Source organism: Sparus aurata, chromosome 1 (genome assembly GCF_900880675.1).
Source record: "Sparus aurata chromosome 1, fSpaAur1.1, whole genome shotgun sequence".
Taxonomy (NCBI): domain Eukaryota; kingdom Metazoa; phylum Chordata; class Actinopteri; order Spariformes; family Sparidae; genus Sparus; species Sparus aurata.
Window position 1 is genome coordinate 9504786 of NC_044187.1, and position 21511 is coordinate 9526296.

The 21511-nt window shown below is 40.3% G+C and overlaps 2 protein-coding genes and 1 long non-coding RNA gene across 3 annotated transcripts in view; all 3 read right to left on the reverse strand.

Moving 5' to 3' along the window:
* LOC115589450 (vascular cell adhesion protein 1-like) overlaps positions 1–21511 on the reverse strand; it is a 31476-nt gene that overhangs the window by 785 nt on the left and 9180 nt on the right. The window contains exons 7-9 of the mRNA XM_030430294.1: positions 20213–20313; positions 18920–19183; positions 18417–18746 (exon numbers count right to left, since the gene is read on the reverse strand). Coding sequence (XP_030286154.1) covers positions 18417–18746; positions 18920–19183; positions 20213–20313 — 695 coding nt within the window. The remainder of the gene's footprint in view (positions 1–18416; positions 18747–18919; positions 19184–20212; positions 20314–21511) is intronic.
* Positions 2622–8523, reverse strand: LOC115585020 (hemicentin-1-like). The gene is made up of 5 exons (XM_030423011.1): positions 7560–8523; positions 6727–6987; positions 4519–4848; positions 3857–4111; positions 2622–3651 (listed from the first exon to the last, which is right to left on the reverse strand). Exons 1-5 carry the CDS (start codon positions 7756–7758, stop codon positions 3533–3535), a joined length of 1164 nt encoding a protein of 387 aa, XP_030278871.1. The 5' UTR covers positions 7759–8523; the 3' UTR covers positions 2622–3532.
* Positions 11599–13300, reverse strand: LOC115585066 (uncharacterized). The gene is made up of 3 exons (XR_003984657.1): positions 12925–13300; positions 12358–12472; positions 11599–11890 (listed from the first exon to the last, which is right to left on the reverse strand). It is a non-coding gene; the product is annotated as an uncharacterized LOC115585066 (long non-coding RNA).

Sequence of the window (21511 nt, forward strand, 5' to 3'; positions counted from 1 at the left end):
AGCAGCTTTAGTTAACAGATCAAACATTTCTTCCATCTTTGCGAAAGAGGTCAAAATGAGAACAAAAGCTGTTGTGGGGTGTTGATTTTGCTGTCAGACTCACAGAGGACAGTTGCAGGGAAGTTTCGTGACTTCACCACTGGAGGGGGCTGTGGTCCGTCAGGTCCCAGAAGAAGCTCGGCTTCACACCAGAACTCTCCTCCATCATCTTCTTTAGTGGGGGTGAAGTCCAGTTCAAATGTCTCAGCAACTGGTTTAAGCGCTCTGCTGTTAGATTGTTTCTGACCTAGTTGCCGATGTCCACTGTAGAAGGTCACACGGAGGTTTTCAGCAGGAGCAACATTTTGGACCGAACACTTCAGAGTGATGTTCTGGCCCTCAGACATCACCCAAGAGTTACCTTTAATGTTTAATCCCACATTGTCTGGAGGCTCTGAGGAGACAGGGAAGAGGACGTAGAGAACGTAGAGAGATCGAGACACAATTAATATAAACCACTTAAAAAATATGAGAGAACAAATCAAGAAATGTAATTTAAAATATAGAACTGTGACTCCACTCCTTTAGCACTCATTCTGAAAATAATGATAAAACCACCACGAGCAACAAGTTCACTTACTGTAGAGAGTTACTTTCAGACTGCTACAACACTGTTGATCTCCTTCAGCAGCATAATAGCACATAGGAGAAAGGCCCCATTCTGTCAAATGGTCAACCGTCCATGAAATCAGAGTTCCATGTCTGTTTTGGTTTCCCACAGGTATTTCCAAACCAAAGTTGCTCTGGCAATTCTGACATACAGAGCATTTCACACTGGCTGGGTCACCATACTTCACCACCAATCTGGATGGAGTGAACACAGGTTTATCTGCACAGTTGTGATCTGTAACACAGAGGTTAAAGGTTGTGATTTTAAATAATAATAATAATAATAAACTTTATTTGTATAGCACTTTTCTTAACAAGGTTACAAAGTGCTTAACAGACAGAAAAATAAAAAAACAATAGATGACAAGTTAAAATTACAATAAAAACAAAGTAAAGTAAAGAGCAATTTAGACAAAGCTGGCGTTGACAAGACATAGAAAGTGGCAAGAGGTGGGAAAGAAAAAACAACAAAGGGATTAAGAAGTTAAAAAGGCTGTACGATAAAAGAGGGTTTTCAGTAGGGATTTAAAGGAGGTTAATGATGATGCCTGTCTAATCTCAAGGGGAAGTGAGTTCTAGAGACTCGGGGCCCTAACGGCAAAGGCCTGGTCACCCTTGGTCACCAGCCAGGATCTAGCTTAATGTAAAATTAATGTAGCTTAATGTTAAATTAGCAAAAGCATCTAAAACTTAGTGTCTGAAAAGGAAACCAACATTGCGTTAACAAACATATACGCTGTTACAAACAGGGGAAAACAAATTGTTTCATAGCTCTTCCTTAATTACTGGAGTGTATGTTGTCAGGCAGCCTTAAATGGTCTGTAAACAGAACAACATTCAAATTCAATGAATTGCTCTACTGACGATTTTTCTTTTCGGATTAAAATGTTTTCCCTCAAACTACACATTGCACTTTTTAATTAATGAACGTGAACCATGTAAATCGAGCAATAACCGCCACTTTTCACCACAGCTGATAAGATACCAATGATAAAAACATTACACAAATAAAAAGTGGACAAAACCCCACAAAGCTGTGTTAGATATTATCTCTATATGAAGGACACGACTCCTGAAGAGAGACGGCGTGCAACTGAATCAGGGAGTAAAATAGGTTTAGAAGTCCACTCCGCTATCAATGACCTTTCAAAACCTTAAAACACCTTTTCGGACCGCAGGAGATGAGGAACACTTACCACAACTGGACACATGGAAGTGGTGCAGAGAGTTCAGCAAAGAAACACCCAGAAATATGTAGGAGATCGACATTATTGCAAGCTGGTCTTAAATGCAAAAGTGCGAGTCCGAGGTTAGACAGAGTGCAATTTAAATAGGAAGTAATATCTCTCTTAAAAGTCCACACCCTCTGTTTTTTTTTTCATGAAGGAGAGACACTTTGCTGTCCGTGCAACTGCAGTTTTCAATCTCCTCCAATCAGAGTGATGCATATGAGCTGGCTGGTTGCACCCTCCCACACACACACACGTTCTCTCACACATAAACCATGCATACATTTTTGAAGGGAGGCAACTAAAGCGCTATCTTACTCTCGGCCATTAGGAGTGTGGACAAACATCATCCGATTAACATGACATTTACAGGTTGTTCTCACCACATCATACACTACAACATGACATATTGATGGGTGATCTTTATCCCCACATAGTGGACACAGGCAGGGTTATTTCACCCCTTCAACAACGTCCAGTAAACGTGTGCACGTGCAGACATCTACGTGCGCCCCTCTGACAGCTTGCAGCTTTAATTGTTGTTAACATTTTGTCACACTGTCAAACACAAATCTTTCATATATACTGTGAGTCAAGGTCAGATTCTTACACTGCAAAACTGGAATCTTAGTTGAGATCATTCAGAAATACAAATCTGATATTGTAAAGTACCTTGTTCCCTTTACATGGAAATACTTTAACATACAACAAAATATGAATGAAAGAGACGGGAATGCATTTTAATGTGTTTAAAGTTAATATTTATTCAAATGTATAATAAAAAAAAAAGCAGCCAAAGCATCTTCTTATTGTAGTCCCAGGCAGGGTGACATCCATTATTGTACTGTTTCTGCTTGTATGAATTCCTCTTTTTCACTGTAACTCAGCATCATTACAGTTCACACAGTAACATATACACACACGCCTGATCTTATCAACTCAAATACACTTATAGAACTCAGAATGTCTGTCATCATAATCCTGCACTTGGAACTGGTTTTACAGCTTATTTGAAATAGAGGTATGCAATGTATATATTCATAATTGTGTGTATTTCTCATTTATTTATTTAAAGATAACTTTATTCTACATCTTAAAAGTGACAGTGAGCCAGCAAACTATTTTTTCAACTGCATGTTCTGAAACCAGTGAGGTGACAGCTTAAGAATGCAAATAGGAGAAGTGAGATAGATGTAGATATGTCAATAATAGCAACAAGAGACAGAAAACTAGAGACCCTGTTTGTATGTACCACACCCAAGTCATCAGTTTGAGAATAACGATGGATATGTTGATTATTTCATATTCACATTCACATGTTCTTCTTTCTCTGTCAGCTCAAATGAAAGATAAAATCGTACAACGAGCTGATCCTACTTAATGTTAGAACACCAAGCAGGCAAAGCAGGCAAAGCAGACAGTGCTCCAGACCCTAACTTATTAATACATAAAGCATTTTGGCCGTTTCATGTCAATGGAAAGCATCAGTAGAGCGATAAGGGAGAGAGATGTACAAGCGAGACTCAGACCAAAGGATGTTGTGGTTCGTGGTTGACCTCTTAACCTCTGACCCACGGGGGGCGACCCTTAGCTGCAGCTTGTGACAAAGCAACAGCTCAAAAGTGTTCATACACATTTCACGCCTTCCAGCAGACTCACAATGCAGCGGGCACAGCGGAGTGATGTCTGCATAAAACGTATATAATTACCCCCATAATGATTAACAGAGCAGCACATATTATTGCTGCAGCTATGTAGTAGTTGGTGTAGTCGCCTGCAGAAAGAAAAAAAGGAACAGAGAATATTTTAGAACCGAACGATACCAAACACTGAAACAGTCACAATGAACTTCCTTCCTGTGTGTGTTAGAATAAATGATCCACTGATGTGAGAAAGCACAACTTAAAGCAATACTGTGGTTAAGTGACTCTCTTTCCAGTAACAGTAGAAGACTGGGCATGACAAAACTTCAAACTCACGTTTAACGTCCACGTCAAACTTCACAGTGACGTTCCCCTGGTTGTTGTGTACAAAGCAGGTGTACTGCCCTTTATCCTCCGTAGTTGTAGAGTCGATAATGAGAACGCTGGTCTTGGTGGAGGACACACCTGATGGGCCCGTCCAAGTGTATGTGGGGCTGGGGTTTCCCACAGCCGAGCAATTCAGTTGTAGAGGGTTTCCCTCTGTGAGAACTGTCGGACTTGGATGTGACGCCCCCGAGAGATACGGCTTATCTGTGTGTTGATTGAGTGAGAATGAAATACAGCACGTTATTACAGCAAAATGGGAACAATTTTGAACTGTGATCAGATCATAGATAGATCCAGATAGACAAAATAAGTGTTGAGCAACATTAACAATCACCTGGATAAAAAAGAAATCTTATAAACGCATTTAACTCTTCTTTTCACTGTATTACTAAAATCTTCTTCATTTATTATGATTTCTTCTGGCCTGAGCTGTGCTCCAGGAAGGGACCTTTTTTGTATCAGATGATCTGTTTATGATCGATTTTGTGTAATTAACTATATTGATTAGAGCAGCTTTAAGTAACAGATCAAACATTTCTTCCATCTCTGCAAAAGAGGTCAAAATGAGAACAAAAGGTGACGTGGGGTGCTGATTTTGCTGTCAGACTCACAGAGGACAGTTGCAGGGAAGTTCCGTGACTTCACCACTGGAGGGGGCTGTGGTCCGTCAGGTCCCAGAAGAAGCTCGGCTTCACACCAGAACTGTCCTCCATCATCTTCTTTAGTGGGGCTGAAGTTTAGTTCAAACATGTCAGACTCTGGTTTTTGCCCTTTCTTGTTCGATTGTTTCTGACCTAGTTGCCGCTGTCCACTGTAGAAGGTCACACGGAGGTTTTCAACAGGAGCAACATTTTGAACCGAACACTTCAGAATGATGTTCTGGCCCTCAGACATCACCCAAGAGTTACCTTTAATGTTTAATCCCACATTGTCTGGAAGCTCTGAGGAGACAGGAAAAAGGACATAGAGAAGTGTAGAGAGATCGAGACACAATTAATATAAACCACTATAAAAATATAAGAGAACAAATCAAGAAATGTAATTTAAATTAAAGCTGCAAGTGGTGATGAACGGGCCCTCGCAGTCCAAGCTTTTGATAAGTCTTGCCCACAGATGCTATTTGCAAAAGTTTGGTGGAAATCGATGAAATAGCATAGGAGGAGTTGAAAAAAGTAAGTGTATAATTTTTTCAAGGGGAAGTAGTCACCTAGGTTTCATGTCATTGGGACAGACCAATGTGGAGATATGCAGCACTTTGTGTTTTGAGCTAAATCTGCAGGAAGTTTAATAAATTGAGTATTGTTTGGAATATCAAAATTCTTTCAATAACTTTTTTGTCAGGAGAGTCCACAGATGCTGTGTGCAAAGTTTGGTGCAAATCGGTGAAATCGCCTGGGAGGAGTTCGAAAAAGTAGGTTTGCGACATTTGGGAAATGGAAATGGGCGTGGCCTATATCACGAGATTCAGCACGATATATCCACCTGTTTCCTCGGGAGCCTATGGGGGCTGCCATGACAGATAACTACTTCCGCTGGCGGTTTTCTGTTTCCGGTTGCCTTGCAACTGCATGATGGCCGCTGCCGCTAAGCTAGCCCTAAACAACTAGCGTTAGGTCATAAGTGCTATATTGTTTTTAAAATGGTCAGGTACAACATGTGCCGTTGTTGGTTGCCACAACAATTCATGAAATTTGAAGTTTTTTTCAGAAACGTCTCGAGTAGTACATCAACAACTTAGTCAAACTTGTCCGTGCCCTGCGCCCTACACGCCATGCTGAGGAAGGAGGAACGGAGACTAGCGCGGCTCGCGGCTTTGACACTAAAATAAATATTTGGGTTTCTGAATATCTTCCACAGTATAGCTGCTGCATGACTGCATGACTTCCCTAACCCGGCAACGTCCGAGCAGCCGCCTGTCTCCACGACTTCACTTTCCTTCAGCATTATCCACGCTGTATGTTTAGCTTGATTAACGCTGTGGCTGGGCGCTACTGCTGCCTTCAGAAATAACTTGCTGTGTTTCTTCAACAGTACTTTCTCTATTTTGTTACTGTGCAGGTAGTTGTATGCTTCTGTGCTTTTGTAACTGCGTAATTCTCCACCGTCAACACCTTCAGAAAATATAAGATAAGCTTTAGCCCGACGTTAGCTACGTCGATGTAGCTAACGTCGGGCTAATGCCGGGCTAATGCCGGGCTAATGCTTCATGTCATCTGCCCACTCCGTGAGAACTGACGGGTGAGGCACTGTGAGAACTGTCCTCACAACTTATTAAAAGATCTGTTCTGTGTATCCACCGCCGATTTTATCCATTCTGTCGCTTTCTTTGTGTTAAAAAGCCGGTTTTTAGAGCGAGCATGACAGCTACGCTAGTGTAAACACCGAGGTCAACCAGCTCAACCGGAAGAGCATAACCGAATATCGCTATGAACCATGGGTAAACTCACAAAGTCAGGAATAAGGTGGATATAAGGTATAAGGTTTTTCAATGTACGACAAAGTATATGGGAGTTATAATTATAAGCCAAAATGCACTTTCCTTGATTGTAGCGCCACCTAGTGGTGGAAATTGAATACTACAATAGATGATGACATTTTTCAGCAGGTGTGACGTAAATTCCAAGTTTGGTGAGTTTTGGTGCATGTTAAGGCAGTGAAAAATGCAAACATTTGGGAGAAAGAAATCGTCACTACAAATACAAAAGGGACCTCACAGGTCTGTGACCTGCTCGGGCCCTAAATATAGAACTGTGACTCCACTCCTTTAGCTTCATTCTGAAAATAATGATAAAACCACCACAAGCAACAAGTTCACTTACTGTAGAGAGTTATAGGTAGACTGCTACAACACTGGTGACCTGCTTCAGCAGTATAAAAGCACAAAGGAGAAAGGCCCCATTCTTTCAAATGGTCAACCGTCAGTGAAATCAGAGTTCCATGTCTTTTTTGGGTTCCCACAGGTATTTCCAAACCAAAGTTCTGGCAATTCTGACATACAGAGCAATTCACACTAGCTGGGTCACCATACTTCACCACCAGTCTGGATGGAGTGAACACAGGTTTATCTGCACAGTTGCGATCTGTAACACAAAGGTTAAAGGTTGTGATGTAAGCAGCTTGATCAAAAATGAGCAAAAGCATCTAAAACTGTAATAGCATTTATGTTTGTTAATGCAATGTTGGTTTCCTTTTCAGACACTAAAACAGGGGAAACAAATAGTTTCATAGCTCTTGCTTAATTACTGGAGTGTATGTTGTCAGGCAGCCTTAAATGGTCTGTAAACATAACAACATTCAAATTTAATGAATTGCTTTACTGAAGACTTTTCCTTTCGGATTAAAATGTTTTCCCTCAAACTACACATTGCACCTTTAATTAATGAACGTGAACCATGTAAATCGAGCAATAACCGCCACTTTTCACCACAGCTGATAAGATACCAATGATAAAAACATTACACAAATAAAAAGTGGACAAAACCCCACAAAGCTGTGTTAGATATTATCTCTATATGAAGGACACGACTCCTGATGAGAGACGGCGTGCAACTGAATCAGGGAGTAAAATAGGTTTAGAAGTCCACTCCGCTATCAATGACCTTTCAAAACCTTAAAACACCTTTTCAGACCGCAGCAGATGAGGAACACTTACCACAACTGGACACATGGAAGTCGTGCAGAGAGTTCAGCAAAGAAACACCCAGAAATATGTAGGAGATCGACATTATTGCAAGCTGGTCTCGAAAGCAAAAGTGTGAGTCCGAGGTTAGACAGAGTGCAACGGAAACAGGAAGTAAACTGCCTCTTAAAGGCCCCCATCCTCTGGGTTCTTTTCCGTGAAGAACAGACATTTTGCTGCACCATGCTGCAGACTATAGCTCCATTTCCAGTTCAGTTTTTACACTTCAGGGATTGCCTTTCAAACAAACATGTTGAATGGTGAGGCTAGCTGCTTCTCCCTGACTCCAGTATATTTGGTTTACGGCTGAAGATTCATATCCATTTTGTTTCTAGACTACATTTTGGTGTTTAAATGTATCAAACAAAAAAGATGTTTAATTAACGATCTGGTTCGGACAGAGAGACTAGCAATTTCCCCCGATTGCTGTCTTGATGCTTAGCTAAACTAACCAGCTTCTGGGTGTAGCGTTATTTCAAGTTCTGTTTTTACACTTTGGTATTTATAAATTAAACAAACAAGGTGTATTATTTGGGGACCTTATGGGTTGGACAAAGCTTGGCTAGCTGTTTCCCCTGAATTGAGTCTTTATGCTAAGCTAAGTTAGGGACCAGAACATGGACCCAGAGACCCAAGGAGGACGGAACTGGGCAGTGAGACCAAGCACTGGACAGTGTGGTCGGCTGGACGCGGTGCGGACAGAGACTGGACTCAAAGGCAGGCTGCAGCCACGCAGCATCGGACATCGGATCAAAGCCAATGAAAATGAGGTATAGGGTAGCACTACCATAAAAACTACATGTGCGCACACAAAAGAACTAATGGGGAAATGCCAATGCATTGGTGTTTGAGTTCCCCAAGAGATATACCTGTTTTTGAAGGTGACCCTTTAATATCTATAAGATAGGTGTTGGCTATCTGAAGACCAAACTTGGGACCTATCAATAATAGATGAATAAATCAGAAGGCACTGATCTCAAGAATTTATCTGCACTCTCCACAGGTTGTCCGGTAAGAACAGGAGTGATGTTGATGGGTTAATGAATCCAATTCACACACACTCTCATTGAGATGCCCCTCATTTATTGCAGAATAAACTCCTTTGTTGATATTGTCTATTGTCTGTCTATTAATCATTATGCAAGTTAATAATACACACAGAAACAGACTGACATAAATTAGACAATGCAAAATAAAGCTATGCAGTGAAAACAGAAAAAGGGATGAATAAATGACAGAATTTGAGGGTTTATAAATTTAAGGGGCTGTCAACAAAAAGCAACCACTCAGCTCAGAAAGACCCATATCTATTTCATTGGCCTCGTGTGCACAGTGGGTGAGACAAATAGAGCTCAGCAGTGAGGTTCCGGAAGTGAAAATGCCATTCATATTCTGCATATAGATCTTGATTATTGGCCATAATGTCGTAACCATCCAAAGACTTACCACGAGTTATCAGATTGTGAAACGATGATATATGATCCTGTAGAAGCCACAAGTACGTATGATATCAATCTTGTTTTGAGAAAAACATGTTTTATTCACGATGTCATGGAGAAGTACTACACTACCCACAATCCTGTAGTGTAACAGCGACGTCTCTGATTAGTGGAGCTCGCTGTTACCATGGAAATGTTTACCAAACCCGCAAATTTCATGTTGGCTAGTTACTGCTAACACTGAACTCTACGATCGTTTACCACAGAGCGACCATGATTTCACTTTCTGACCTACTGCGTTCATTTAGTGATGAGGAGAAGAGTTTATTAAGGGTTCACCCGAACATGAAATTTGCGGGTTTGGTAAACATTTACATGGTAACAGCGAGCTCCGCCAATCAGAGACGTCGCTGTTTCATTCACAATGGTTTATGGGATGAGTAGTTCCTTTACTCTTAAGATGATTATGTACACAGTCTTGTAACTTTGCTTTTTTCTCCGTTTTCCAACATTTTTTTTGTGCCTAATTAAATGTTTTATGGTCACGATTCATCTCCTAGCTGATTGGCTTGGTTCCAGGCCTAAAACTCTGTCAATGGAGTAAATGAATGGCAAGTTCACTTCCGGAACCGGAGCCGTTAAAAAAGTGGACGGTCACTGTTGAGCTCTATAAATGTGCGACATGCCCTAGATGCACACATCGGTACGCTCACTACACTGCCGTGACATAACTAGTAAGCACCTGAAACCACAGCAATTACACCATCAATCAACACAACAACATCAGGCATCATTAAACCATTGCACAAACACAGTACAGTGTTATATTTAGATTGCTGAATCACCCAGGATATAATAAAGAACAGTGACAGAATGATAACTCGTTGCACACTCTCAAGGACGCACAAGACGGAGCAATCAACCAAAGGGGAGAAGTAAGAGTCCAGAAAACACAGCTGCAGGTAAATAAAGTCCAAACTGCTGGGATGAACGAATGAAATCCAGAACTGCCTCTGTGAATAAAACTTTCTTCATCGATTCGTGCCAGACACTTCGCACAGTGCAGCAGAGGTCTCTGATTAGTTCAGCACAACCTGCCATTAACTATTCATGCGCGCTCCATGCACGTTCACGTGAACGCCATGCTCAAGGTAACAGGCTCTAGGACTGTGCGTGTGAACTGTGAATGGGCTGATGAGAGATGTTATGTGAGAACTGGCAATGAAGGGCTAACCTTCTGAACAATATCCAAGGCTTTCATGCAAGCCTTTAAAAGCTGTGTGGAGGAGAAAAGTGCAACTAAAGGGGACTGCATGTATTTTCTGGAAAAATACACCAGAGGGCGTCCACAAGACATTGTACAAAGTTGTGTACAACCTTCACAGCAGCATACATGGCTTCAAGTCAAGCTCGTATCTGATATGTATATTCAAGCCACTGAAAGAGGAATGAATATTAAAAGGGATGTGTACCAAAAAACCAATCAAGAACCACACAAGAAAACTTAGCTACACAAGAAGACAAAGGAAACCAAACTGAGTAACACAAAGAGCAACATTAATTGTTAATTCTGTCAACGAAGTCACTCTTTGGATGAATGTTAACAATTTGCCAAAAACCTACATCGTGTAAAAATCGACCTCTTGAAAGAAAAAGGAGTTTCCTGACAGAACTGAGAGTCCACACGCTTCTGAACAACTAGACATGGTTATCAAGTCCAGAAGGAAACATGGATGCACTGCAAGGTAGAGTCCACTATAGATGAAGATGATCCAGAGGTCAGAGGTCAAGAAGGAGATCTGTGCAAATGCAATAAGTGTGCAATACAGTAGTGCAACCAGTCAGCTCATCTGTGTCACTCTGATCGGAGGAAACTGAAAACTGCAGTTGCATGGACAGTTAAAGTAAAAATATGCTCTACTCTATACTTGAGTCAAAAAAGAGGAATGCCCCCGTGCATCTCAACTTCAAGAGATGATGAAAGTTCATCACTCAGGCAGTTCCAGCTGCTGGAGGGACTGTGACTCCCAGTAAGCCAACCACTATTGCTTGTTTTGGGGCCTGTCAAAAATAACCTAGCCTAAGATTTATTAAGAATTTGTTAATATATTTGGGACAAAAATGTAATTAAAGTGGGATGAACTCCTCTTTGGCCTTTCATGTTCAACGTCTACAAAACAAAACACTTATTTGGTATCCTAAGTTCTGCTGCTAGAAAAGCAATTAAAAGGAAATGGCTCCAGCCAGATGCCCCATCCATAGAGAACTGGTATGATAATATTTATGAAATCTTTTTAAAGGAAAGAATTACCTTTTCGGTGAGGCTCCAGGAACATAAATCTGAGGAAATTTAGAACAAGTGGAAAATGTCTATTTCCCCAAGACAGCCTTTTTTCACTTAAAAAAAAGAAAAAGTTTATTAATCTCTTCATAACTTGTCTATATTTTATATATTTTCTCAAACTCAAGACACCTCATGTTCTGTCTGTTTTGTTTTGTGTTAAAAACACTGAAAAAATGGTTCACTCTTTGAAAGGACATTTCTAAAGATGAATATGGAATTGTGGTGAAGATGTTAAAGCAAATAAACAACTTTTTTATCATTTTACAATACGGAAGAAGAAAGAAAATTGAGGATAATTAAGAAAACAATAGCAGGGAAGCGAATCGTCAAGAACCTCAGTACCTTCATTCTCCTGCTTGTCTCCATTAAGCACAATCATGTATTCTTGTTCCAGTCTTTCATTAAATTGCCTTCGCGCTGTGTCAATATATCGTTTCCTGAACATGCTCTCAAATTTGACACCAGTCTTGGAGTAAGAGTCACCAAACTGCTCCTTCGTTATCGTTATTGTTTGTGTCTTCCTGTAAATTCGGCATAAAAAAAAACATGTCTGACTTCTTTTGACAGTTGTGTGTCTCTTAGTAGTTGTTTTGTGTATATGTGATGTCTCCTTTTGACAGCTGCGTGTCTGTAGTTGATTTATGTGTCTTTGTGATAAACCTGTGAACCTTTGTAGCTGTTATGTTTGTCTCTGTAGTTGTTTTATGGGATCTTTGATTTAGTTTTGTGTCTCCTGTAGACATTTTGTTAAAAAAAAAAGTCGCTTTTTTTTTTTACTTCACCTTGAAAACTACTGTTTGACAGTACTCTTGTTCGCTGCCAGTTTGTTGCACTCCACTGAAGTTACTCCATGCTGCTACTTTCATCCTTCATCAGTTTGCTCTCGTTACCTACTTTTCAATAATTCAGTTCTATATAACAACATCTGCTGACCATTGTGGCAAACCTCCCAGTGCAATACTCTTGCATGTGTGTGTGAATGATTTACCTTTGGCAGAGATTCATAGACCTCTACAGGGTCCAAACCACCAGGGCCCAGTCTCTTCTGTCTCTCTTCTTCTTCGAGCTCCTTCATAGCGCTCTCCTTACGAATCTGAGCACAGCTGCGGACACAGCACAGCACAGCACAGCTTTACCTTCTACCTCACAACATTATTTCCTGCACTGCTCTTCCTTGTTGCTTGTCATATATCTGCCCCCATCCACCTACAATCAACTGACAAATTTTCAGTCTTCTTCTAGTGTTTTTTTTTTTACACTTTATCTGATTTGAAACCTTTTCAGGTTGTCAGTTGCATGGACAATTTTTCCTGGTTTCATAAAATGTTTTCTCTGTTCCTTCCATTTCCCCATCTTTCCTTTTTTTCTTCTTATAAAGCACCATACAGAGCTATACATATAGAGTTAGCTTGCTAGTCTAAGCTACTAGCTCCTTTAGCAGCAGAGAATCTGCCGGGTCACAGATTTCTGTGTAACACCTGTTGACCAGCTCAGTCTGTAACGACCCCCTACGGATGTCAGTCTGTCACTAAATCACTTCTACTGTAAAACTAACCGGATTTAAGACTCCACACTTCACGGCTACCACAAGTCTCAGTGCTGACCCGGTGTCTCATTCTGAACAGGCTCGGCGTGTCGACGTATGGACTGGTCACATCTTCATCGTCTGACACATAGATGTGATCCCAGCCGCTGTAGTCGATGCCCGCTCCGGCTCCAGTGCTCATCTTCCTGCTCTCTTCCTGCTCTCTCCTCCTGTTTTCAGACAGTGACAGCGAAGTGGAAACTTCTGGGCTGTTAAGCTGAGACACTGCAACACCAACAAAGCGACAGCAAACCAGTCAGAAACTGATAGTTTCCCAATCCTCTTACAGAGGGATGCTGCTGCCACAAGCCGTTGACACAAATCTACGTACAAACGGCTGCTCCGCGCCGCGTGCGCTACTGGAATTTAATTAATACACGTCATCAAGAGGCGCGGGTCGCGTCATTTTTATTATATTTTTATTTAGCACAAGCCAGTTTTTACTCTATTAGATGGGTTCACTTTCAAAAGTTCCTAAAGTATATAGTCAGCAAAGGTGGAGATGAAACATTGATCGTTTATTTATTTATTTGTTGGATTAGGTTTGGAAATAGCCAAAACAACACACCAACCCTCAACAACAACAACAAAAACAACAACAACGATTACAACAACAACAACAACGACAACAGTAATTATAATTATAACGTTTTATGAACCGACTTGCCAGTATTTCAGTATTAATTATCATTTTAAGACCCGAACGGATAGGCTGCTTGAAAACGTGTTTTAAACTGCATGCTTAAATTTGTGGCCTACACGTGGATGAATGTAACTAAGTACATTTACTCAAGTAACTCACTTACAATTTACTGAAACCTTATTTCTTGTCTTTTTTAACAAACAAAATCACACAGTACAACACAAGCAAGCATCTACATCCGTACATGCACACACGTATGTACAGCACAAAATAATGTAGTATAAGAAATATTTTTAAAAAAAACAAAAAAACAAAAACAGAATTGTATTTCATGGTTTTCAATTTCCACTGTCCCTTCTCGACCACTGCTTGTTTGCAGTTGTCCTTCATTTTTCATATGCTGAGAGCATGTCAGGCGTGCAATGTGAAGGTACACAATACTTTTCTGCTATTTCATACTTCTCTCTTTGGAGGGAAATGGGTGTTTTGTAGAGGACACTGGGGGGCTGCAGCACCTCCTAAAAAGTGGCATTATCAAAACCATCAATTGATGTGTCAAAAAATGTATGTGTCAGTGGATCTTACTTTCCTACCTTTTATGCAAATAAACACATTCATTTTCACGCAGAAAAAGAAACACATTATCGTATAACACATGCCAACTTTACAAGAAGGCCATTTGAGAAGGCTATTTAACATCATTCAACAAGTGCAAGCAGGAACTTGTGCCACCATAAACATTAAGGCACTGGGCAGGAGGTTGAGGAAGCACAGGTGTTTCCTCTGGAAGTGTTTTCACTTTTTGTGCTGGTGATCACGCTGAAAACACACCACCAATCTTCACTCATAGCCTGCAAAAAAAATGTAAGCTGTTGTTCCTTTTCCATTGAACCTCGTGATGTTATTGGCCTGACTGTAGGGGAGCGCATGATTTAATTCCCTATAGTGACAAAACCAGCCAATAGATAAGAAATATTATGTGGCCTACGTGAACATTAGCTGGATAACAGTTAATCTTATCCTCATTTGTCCGGCTTTCATTCTTTCCTGGTACGAGAGAAGAGGTAAGGGAGGGGAGGGAGAAGGAGTGAAACATTTCTGGGACGGAATGACACACTCCACCCTCAACTAGAAATCTTCTGTGGAGTTTCCCATCAAGCAACAAAAATCTCATAAACAGGAAATCTACAATTTCATCATCTAGATCGGATGGTACTTTTGGGGCTTATTGTTCTTCTTGCCATCTTGTCACACTGTCAAACACATATCGGAAAATCTTACACTGTGAGTCACGGTCAGATTCTTACATTGGAAAACTGGATTCTTAGTTGAGATCATTCAGGAATAAAAAGCTGATATTATAAAGTACCTTGCTCTCTTGACGTGGGAATACTTTAAAAACAACAGAATATAAATGAAAGAGACGCAGATGCATTTTACTGTGTGTTCAAAGTTAATATTTATTCAAATAAAGAAATTAAAAAAACACTTGTATTGAGCTTGTATCTAGTTCATCATCATACAGTTTATGCTGGTATGAATTCCTCTTTTTCATTGTAACTCAGCTACGCATCATTACAATTCACACAGAAACACATACACACAATAGCCATCACTCTATCAGTAGATGTGGGTCAGAATGACTTCAGGCTCAAGCTTTCAGTGGTTTGACATACAGCTGTTCAGTGGGAGAATGTTCACTCAATCATATAAGCTTTATACATACATATAAATATACAAAACATCCTTCTAAATATAAAGTCAGAAAGTAGTTAAATATCCATAGACGTCTTAATTTAAACAACTACCTTCACATTTCAGTCTCACACATATCAACATTAATACCCTGTGCTGGTGTAATACACATGAATATCTATTATCAAACAATATGCACGGTTTCAAATATACTTAAAGAACTCAAAATGTTGTCTGTCATCATGATCCTGCAGCTGGAACTGGTCTTACAGCTTATTTGAAATAAAAAAGATATACATTTTATAATCATGTTTGTGTGTATGTACAAGCTATTTTTCAACTGCAGTCCTCTGACAACATGTTCTGAAACCAGTGAGGTGACAGTTCAAGAAATGCAAATAGGGGAAGTGACATAGATGAAGACATGACAATAATAGCAAACAAGAGACAGAAAACCAGAGACCCTGTTTGTATGTACCAAACACATATTCACAGGTTCTTCTTTCTCTTTCAGCTCAAACGAAAGATAAAATCGAACAACGAACTGATCCTACTTAACGTTAGAGCACCAACCAGGCAAAGCAGGCAGGGCTCCTGACCCTCAGAAACCCTGAAGACCCCGTGTGTCAGCACCACACCAGCACAGCGATGTCAGATTACGCTCGTGTCCAGTAGTAAAAGAATTATTTAATTTATGGCCTCAAACCTTAGTTTAGCCGTATGATATGCAGGAATGTCTTTTAATTCAGAAAGTCAGAGACTTCTGGTGATCTCTACAGCAGCTAGAGTTTGTCTTAATACAGCTGTGCTAAACTAAACCATTTTTCACAAACAGTATCTAGGTTTTAGAGTTCTAACTGGACGTGACTAACTCTTTTATTACATAAAGTATTTTGGCTGTTTCATGGAAACAGAAAGCATCAGTAGAGCGATGAGGGAGCGAGAAGCACAAGCGAGACTCAAACCAAGGATGTTGTGGTTCGTGGTTGACGTCTTAACCTCTGACCCACGTGGGACGACCCTTATAGCTGCAGCTTGTGAAAAGCAACAGCTCAAAAGGGTTCATACACATTTCACACCTTCCAGCAGACTCACAATTCTGTGGGCACAGCGGAGTGCTGTCTGTGAAAACGCAAAACGTCCTTCAGGTTGTACTGGCCCATCTTTGTGTTTTTGTAGTATTTGAAGTATATAATTACCACCAGGAGGATTAACAGAACAGCACCTATTACTCCTGCAACTATGTAGTATATGGTGTAGTCGCCTGCAGAAAGAAAAAAAAGGAACAGAGAATATTTTAGATCTGACCAATACCAAACACTAAAACAGTCACAATGAACTTCCTTCCTGTGTGTTAGAATAAATGATCCACTGATGTGAGAAAGCACAACTGAAAGCAATATAGTGGTTAAGTGACTCTCTTTCCAGTGACAGTAGAAGACTGGGCATGACAAAACTTCAAACTCACGTTTAACGTCCACGTCGAACTTCACAGTGACGTTCCCCTGGTTGTTGTGTACAAAGCAGGTGTACTGCCCTTTATCCTCGGTAGTTGTAGAGTTGATAATGAGAACGCTGCTCTTGGTGGAGGACACACCTGATGGGCCCGTCCAGGTGTATGTGGGGCTGGGGTTTCCCACAGCCGAGCAATTCAGTTCTAGAGGGTTTCCCTCTGTGAGAACAGTCGGACTTGGATGTGACGCCCCCGATAGATCCGGCTCATCTGTGTGTTGATTGAGCGATGAAGAAATACAGCACGTTATTACAGCAAAATGGGAACAAATTTTGAAATGTGATCAGATTATAGATTAGATCCAGATCGACAAAACATTGTAAAACAGCATTGGATGGAAAGTACCTAAAGCCACAGTATCGTCCCTAACAGGCTGATGTGCTTCACTTTCAGTTTCTGCTGCTGTATATTTTTAAACATTCGCCTCAGAATGTCACTTCACTGTATTAGACACGGTAACTAAATGATAGTGACATGTTAAGAGTTACTGGTATGTTATTTATGAGTCACTGAGGCTTTATTTAGCCACAGTGGCGTTTTAAGCCTAATGCTCATGTCAATAACCTAAGATGATCACAGTGACAGGGTTAGTTAGTATGCTAACATTTGCTAATTGGCATTGAACAGCTGTTTTATAATTTCTTTTTTGATTTCACAGAAAATCGGATTTTACTAGCATGATTTGTGACATCACAAACAGTTTGTAAGCCAAACGCAGAGAGTGTTTTATATACATATTAAAACATGTCTGGATCTCATGGCGGCGCTTTAAGGAACTTTGTTATCGCTCACCAAAGTTATTCCATTGTACTGTTCGCCAATAAATCAGCAAGTCAATGTCATGAGTCGTTGTGAGGTTCGTGAGAAGCACCCCCAAAATAACGTGTTATTATCAACTCAACTGTCAGCAGCTAACGGAAGCAGCAACTGACAGCAATGAAAATATAAATGGAAACACGTGTTACATGTGTTGCATCAGTAGTTATAATCATTGTCATCATGATACATTCAGGTGTAATTTAACAATCTTAAAGAAGCGACTCCTCACTCTGAGGTGCTTCTGGACTGGAACAATACACTCTGACTTGTAATGGAGTATATCTCACAGTTTAATATTGCTACATTTAAACCTGCAACACGTGACTTGTTGGCTACTTGGGAGCAGCAGGAACATATTATCATCATCCTGCAAGTAGATATGGCCAATGTGTTAATGTAAAACTACAGACGCGGAGCAACATTAACATTCACTTGGATTAAAAAAAACAAAATCTGATGAATCCATTTAAGGTTTCTTTCTACTTTATACTAAAATGTCCTCCAGTTATGCTGATTGAACTGCTTTAATGCTGCAACTGTACTTTTGGTGCCTTGTAAACTCATGAGGATGAACAATATAAGAGATGAAAACAATATAAAGGTCTGCAGAGTCAGTGGATGATCATCTGTGGGTTCAGCACCACTTTCACTAGCAGGTAGTCATGTGATCCTCCACAAATATTGATTAGAGCAGCTTTAAGTAACAGATCAAACATTTCTTCCATCTCTGCAAAAGAGGTCAAAATGATAACAAAAGGTGTCGTGGGGTGTTGATTTTGCTGTCAGACTCACAGAAGACAGTTGCAGGGAAGTTTTGTGACTTCACCACTGGAGGGGGCTGTGGTCCGTCAGGTCCCAGAAGCAGCTCGGCTTCACACCGGAACTCTCCTCCATCATCTTCTTTAGTGGGGCTGAAGTATAGTTCAAACGTGTCAGACTCTGGTTTTTCTCTTTTCTTGTTCGATCGTTTCTGACCTAGTTGCCGATGTCCACTGTAGAAGGTCACACGGAGGTTTTCAACAGGAGCAACATTTTGGACCGAACACTTCAGAGTGATGTTCTGGCCCTCAGACATCACCCAAGAGTTACCTTTAATGTTTAATCCCACATTGTCTGGAGGCTCTGAGGAGACAGGGAAGAGGACGTAGAGAAGTGTAGAGAGATCGAGACACAATTAATAGAAATCAATGTATATGTGAAAGACCAAATCAAGAAATATAGAACTGTGACTCCACTCCTTTAGCACTCATTCTGAAAATAATGATAAAACCACCACAAGCAACAAGTTCACTTACTGTAGAGAGTTACAGGTAGAATGCTACAACACTGGTGACCTGCATCATCAACATGATAGCACGTAGGATTAAGGCCCCATTCTGTCAACTGGTCAACCGTCCATGAAATCAGAGATCCATTTGTTTCTTGGGTTCCCACAGGTATTTCCAATTTAAAGTTGCTCTTGCAATTCTGACATACAGAGCAATTCACACTGGCTGGGTCACCATACTTCACCACCAGTCTGGATGGAGTGAACACAGGTTTATCTGGACAGTTGAGATCTGTAACACAAAGGTTAAAGGTTGTGATTTCATGTAGCTTAATGTTGAATTAGCAAAAGCATCTAAAACTGTAACATTCAAGAAACTAAAAGTCTTATAAGCACCACATACTGTTATCATAACAGCTTCTTTGTTTGTTAATGCAGTGTTTGTTTCCTCCTAACATTAGTAACATTAGCAGCTTTGATTTTTCTCAAATTCAGTGAGTGGCTTTAGTGTGGCCGTAATTATGTACAGTGCTGCCACAGGATTTATTCTTTTACGGGGTTTAAAATGTTAAGTTATTACATACAGTAATGACACTTTAACAGAGGATATGAAACATCAATACTATCAAACTACAGTACATAATAAACAATAACAGAGGAAAACTAAATATGGCCAACAAATAATTAAAAAGCAATGAATATAAAACATATGGAAACAGGAGATATATTTGAAAGAGGCTCGATGTAGTTTGAACAAAATAATGAAAACTCTGAATTTCAATATTTACAATATTAATTAGGAAATAATATAAACTCGGAAACATGTATTGTTTTCCTAACTGAATAAACAAACTGTCAGAGGACAATAAGGTCCCAGAACACTGTGTGAAGCTAGAAAGGTGGCAGGGTCCGCCACATATAAACAAAGTAAAACAGTATGAAACTGTGTCGTTCTTTAATGGTCGGTTTGTTTATTCAGACAATAAAACAAAGAGAGTTTGTTTACTTAGTTTGTTTGAGATTAGACTACACATTGCTCCTTTAATTATTGAATCTGGAACATGTAAATCGAGCAATAACCGCCACTTTTCACTACAGCTGATCAAATACAAACTCTTAAAAAAACATTAAAACAAATACAAAGCAGACAAAGCTCCCACAGAGCTGTGTTAGATGTTATCTCTATATGAAGGACTCGACTGCTGATGACTGACCACACACACACACACACACACACACACACACACACACACACAAACCACTATCAATGGCGAACCTTAAAACAGCCTTTTTCAGACCGCAGCAGATGAGGAACACTTACCACAACTGGACACATGGAAGTCATGAAGAGAGTTCAGCAAAGAAACACACAGAAATATGTAGGAGATCCACATTTTTGCCAGCTGGTCTTGAAAAGAAAACCTGAGGATGAAAAACGCGTGTGAGCCTCAAGTCAGACGGAGAGCGAGTGAAAAGGAAAGTAAAAAAATCTCTCCTTAAAAGAGGAACACACCCTCTTTCTTTTCCATGAAAGGCGGACTAACAGAGCGGTGTGAGCAGAGCAGCCACACTTCAGCTAATGACGGGTTTGTCATGATGTCATTACTCGTCAAAAATGAAATTGAAACTGGGAGAGGAAGCACCGAATAGTTTGGGGGGAAAGTCCGGTACATTCCGCTCAAGATGACTGATAGCTCATGACCCTGACTCACCTCCTCACCACCCACTTAAGTGAAGGTTTAAACAGTATATACAGGACACATGCAGATCAGTCTGTATCAGCCTCAGCACATAAATCTGGGGTAGGCCTATTTTTTTTTGAGGAGGACTTTGGTGGAGGAATTTCAGCCATCAGGATACTCACTTCCCTTATCTCTTTCCTGAATGCACTTCCTCCCTTCAGTATGGAAAAAGTCAAGCACATGAATCAACTTTCAGGTCCTGAGATTTGAACATCTACAGGTCACCTTCCCCTCAGTTGTGACCTTACAGGAATTCTATCCATCCATCCCTCCCTTCATACTCCAGATATTCTCGATTGCTTATGTTTTCCCCTCTCCTCTCCTCCGCTGCATATTTTATATATCTTTTTTTAACCTCTACTCTGCTCCCTCCCCCCACTTCAGCATGCTTTCAGGACTCCATATCAGGAGCCAAGATATTTTAATGGCATGTGGTGTTTGGAAAAAGAGCAGCAGAGCCACACAACTGGGATAAAGGTTAACTATACAGTGACTGAATAACATCTGAACCAAACCGAAACCAGGACCACTCTCTAATGAACCAGCCTGTGGTTAACAGGTGGTTAATGATGTCATGTAATGAGTAACTTGACATTGATTTTTTTTTTTTAAATCTATTTAGCCTATTCAAGATCTAGGAAACACAAAAATACATTTAAAAGGAACAGCTTTACGTTTTAAATATGACTTATTAGCTTTAATTCTGAGTAAAGAGGATTCACTTTCATGTATATGCCTGTTTAAAGTGAAACTACTGCCAGCAGACAGCAGTTAGCTTAGCATAAAGAGTGAAATCAGGGGGAAATAGCTAGCCTGGCATAGCTTAGATAAAAAGCACCTTCACAGGTAACCAATGAACATATCTCACTTGTTAAGTC

Coding starts and splice junctions, on each gene's coding strand:
- LOC115585020 (XM_030423011.1), bottom strand. CDS start 7,758: ATGTCTGTTCTTCACGGAAAAGAACCCAGAGGATGGGGGCCTTTAAGA. Junction 4,849..6,726: donor TCTACCTATAACTCTCTACA/GTAAGTGAACTT, acceptor CTGTCTCCTCAG/AGCTTCCAGACAATGTGGGA. Junction 3,652..3,856: donor GTTTGACGTGGACGTTAAAC/GTGAGTTTGAAG, acceptor TTCTTTCTGCAG/GCGACTACACCAACTACTAC.